The sequence below is a fragment of the Lampetra planeri genome, chromosome 54 (genome assembly GCF_965212315.1).
Source record: "Lampetra planeri chromosome 54, kcLamPlan1.2.h2, whole genome shotgun sequence".
Classification (NCBI taxonomy): Eukaryota; Metazoa; Chordata; class Hyperoartia; order Petromyzontiformes; family Petromyzontidae; genus Lampetra; species Lampetra planeri.
Window position 1 is genome coordinate 8,505,563 of NC_136160.1, and position 3,528 is coordinate 8,509,090.

At 70.3% G+C, this 3,528-nt stretch overlaps 1 protein-coding gene across 1 annotated transcript; it reads right to left on the reverse strand.

Annotated features, from left to right (window-relative positions):
- Positions 1-1,644, reverse strand: LOC144735215 (cadherin-11-like). Its single transcript, XM_078617694.1, is given in 5 exon segments — positions 1-690; positions 692-768; positions 976-1,156; positions 1,158-1,270; positions 1,491-1,644. Coding segments are annotated over 5 exon segments (1,209 nt in total). The 5' UTR covers positions 1,639-1,644.
- Positions 1,645-3,528: the final 1,884 nt, after the last annotated feature.

A 3,528-nucleotide genomic window follows, 5' to 3' on the forward strand; every position in this document is an offset into this window, starting at 1 on the left:
TCACTGCACGTCGTCATCACCGGCGCCGTACATCTCGGCGAGCCGCTGGAAGCGCGGCCCCCACTCGTGCAGGAAGTCGTAGCCTTGCTCCCCGTCGGGCCCCCCCCCGCCGGCGCCCCCCCCGGACCCTCCCCCTCCGCCGGGGGGGCCCTCGGCGTCCCCGGCGCAGGAGCTGAGCGAGCTGAGTGAGTCGGCGGCCGAGCCGGCGCCCTCGTAGGCGTACACCTGCATGGAGTCGTACGGCGGAGCCAGCGGGTCGCAGTCCGCCACTCGCACGCGCCCCGCGATGAAGCCCTGCATGTCACCCGCGCCGTGCTGCGGCTGCGGCTGCTGCTGCTGGTGCTGCTGCTGCTGGTGGTGGTGGTAATGATGATGGTGATGACTCGTGCTGCTGCTTGTGGTGGTGGAAGGGGCAGCTGGAGGAGGAGGAGGAGGGCCCAGCTTCTGCTGGGGCCCGACCACGACGGGAGGGACGTCCTGGCGCAAGCAGCACAGCGCGCCGGCGGCAGTGCCGGCGTTGTTGTTGCCGGCGGCGGCGGTGCCGGCGGCGGCGTTGTTGAAGGCGGTGGAGGAGGAGGGGTTGGCGGACGAGGCGGACGAGGCGGCCTGCAGCGTGCGCAGGGCACTCATGTCGAAGGCGCGCGTGTCCTCCTCCCCGCCGCCCTCGTCGTCGTACGCGATGATGTTCTCCCCGGATCTCCTCCTCGTCGGCCGCTGCCAGCGGCTCCTTCCGGCGCCGGCGCAGGGCGACGAAGAGCACCACGAGCACTGCGGTGGCGGGGGAGGGGAGGGGGAGGGGAGGGGGGGGGGAGGGGCGGGGGAGGGGGGAGGCACTCCACGTTCCTACGGCGCCGGACCACGATCTCTCCGCACGGGACGAACCGCCGCGCGTCGGCGATGCCACCCGGAGCTCGCTCGCTTTACCCACCCCCTCCGTGATGATGGGCCCGACCCCCCTACCCCCCACCCACGCACCGAGGAGGATGAGGATGCAGGCGAGGAGGGCGACGAGGGCCTCGGCGCCGACTCCGGCGAGCACCACGACGGGCTGCTGGGCGCTGCAGGCCGCGTGCAGGGCGCCGTCGCGCTCGGCGCAGGCGCACAGGCGCACCTCCAGCGTCCCCGTGGTGGAGCGCGGCCCCGGGGGGCCCCCCCCCGTCCGACACGGACACCCCCAGCGGCAGCAGCAGCCCCCCCCCGGCGGCGCCGGCCGCGGCGCTGCCGGCGCGGCCGGAGAGGCGGCGGCGGGTGAAGAGGGCGGCCGTGCCGTCTACGGGGAGAGGGCCGGGGGGTGGAGAGAGGGAGATGAGAGGGGGAGATGAGAGGGAGGAGAGAGAAGAGAGGGAGGAGAGAGAAGAGAGGGGGAGGAGAAGAATGAGAGGGACGTGTGAGGTGATGGGACACGTGGGGGTCACGCGGAGGGGGGGGGGGGTGATGCGTGTGAGGGGTGGACACGCGTGGCGGAGGAGCGGGGGGTGGTGGCCACTCACTGAGGTTGTCCCGCAGGGTGAAGTTGTCGGAGGAGTCTGGGTTGAGCGAGAAGCGGAAGCCGGAGGGGGGTGACGACTCGTCCTCGTCGCGCGCACTCAGCGTGTACAACCAGCTGTGTGTGCGCAGTGGCGAGGTCGTCATCATCATCACCTCCTCTCCCCCCCCACAAAGACAAGGGCTATATCCCCCGTGTAGCCCTTAACAAAACTGTTGAGGCGAGTGCTTGTTAGCGAGCACCCTAGGAAGGCCAGCAACAACACGCGAGGGGGTGGGTGGCTAACACCACGCCCCAGCCGCCCTTGTCTCCCTAGTGGTAATGTTTTTTTTACACACATAACACCAGGTACTCAGTTGAGGCTAAGTCGACCTAGGCGATGCTCAGAACCGAATCAGATAATCGTCACTCGTGTTAGCCGTGAACGGGAATCGAACTCGGGTCGCGGGTTCGTAGCCCAACGCGCGAACCGCTACACCGCCGCTCCATCACCATCCCCTCCCTCCCCACTCAAACCCCCCCTCCCACTCAAACCCTCCCTCCCCACTCAAACCCCCCCTCCCCACTCACACCCCCCCTCCCCACTCAAACCCTCCCACCTCACTCAAACCCCCCCTCCCCACTCAACCCCCTCCCACTCAACCCCCCTCCCCACTCAAACCCCCCCTCCCACTCAACCCCCCGCCCCTCACACCCCTCCCCACTCAAACCCCCCCTCCCCACTCAACCCCCCCTCCCCACTCAAACCCCCCCTCCCCACTCACACCCTCCCCTCCCCACTCAAACCCTCCACCTCCACGTCAACCCCCCCTCCCCACTACAACCCCCCTCCCCACTCAACCCCCCCTCCCACTCAAACCCCCCTCCCCCACTCAAACCCCCCCTCCCCACCTCAATCACCCCCCCTCCCCACTCAAACCCCCCCTCCCCACTCACACCCCCCCTCCCCACTCTAAACCCCCCTCCCTCACCCACTCACCTCCCCCACTCCCCACTCAAACCCCCCCTCCCCACTCACACCCCCCCTCCCCACTCACTCCCCCTCCCACGCAACACCCCCCCCTCCCCACTCACACCCCCCCTCCCCACTCAAACCCCCTCCCTCGCACCCCCCTCCCACTCAAACCCCCCCTCCCCACTCACACCCCCCCTCCCCACTCAAACCCCCCTCCCCACTCAAACCCCCCCTCCCCACTCATACCCCCCTCCCCACTCAAACCCCTCCCCACTCCCCTCTCCCACTCAAACCCCCCCTCCCCACTCACAACCCCCCCCTCCCCACTCACACCCCTCCCCTCCCCACTCACACCCCCCTCTCCCAGCTCACACCCCCTCCCCACTCACCCCTCCCTCCCACTCACACCTCCCCCTCCCCACTCACACCCCCCCTCCCCCACTCACACCCCCCCTCCCCACTAACACAGCCCCCCCTCCCCACTCAAACCCCCCTCGCACTCACACCCCCCCTCCCCCACTCACACCCCTCCACTCAACCCCCCCCTCCCACTCACACCCCCCCTCCCCACTCACACCCCCCCTCCCCACTTCACACCCCCCCCCTCCCCACTCACACCCCCCCCTCCCCACTCACACCCCCCTCCCACTTCACACCCCCCCCTCTCCCACTCACACCCCCCCTCCCAACTCACACCCTCCCCTCCCTCCCCACTCACACCCCCCCTCCCCACTCACACCCCCCCCTCCCCACTCACACCCCCCCTCCCCACCCCCCCCTCCCCCTCCCCACTCACACCCCCCTCCCCACTCACACCCCCCCTCCCCACTCACACCCCCCCTCCCCATCCCCCCCCCCTCCCCACTCACCCCCCTTCCCCACTCACACCCCCCCTCCCCACTCTCACACCCCCCCTCCCCCCACTCACACCCCCCCTTCCCCCACTCACACCCCCCCTCCCCACTCACACCCTCCCCTCCCCACTAACACCCCCCCCTCCCCACTCACACCCCCACTCCCCACGCACCCCCCCCCTCCCCACTCACACCCCCCCTCCCCACTCACACCCCCCCCTCCCCAATCACCC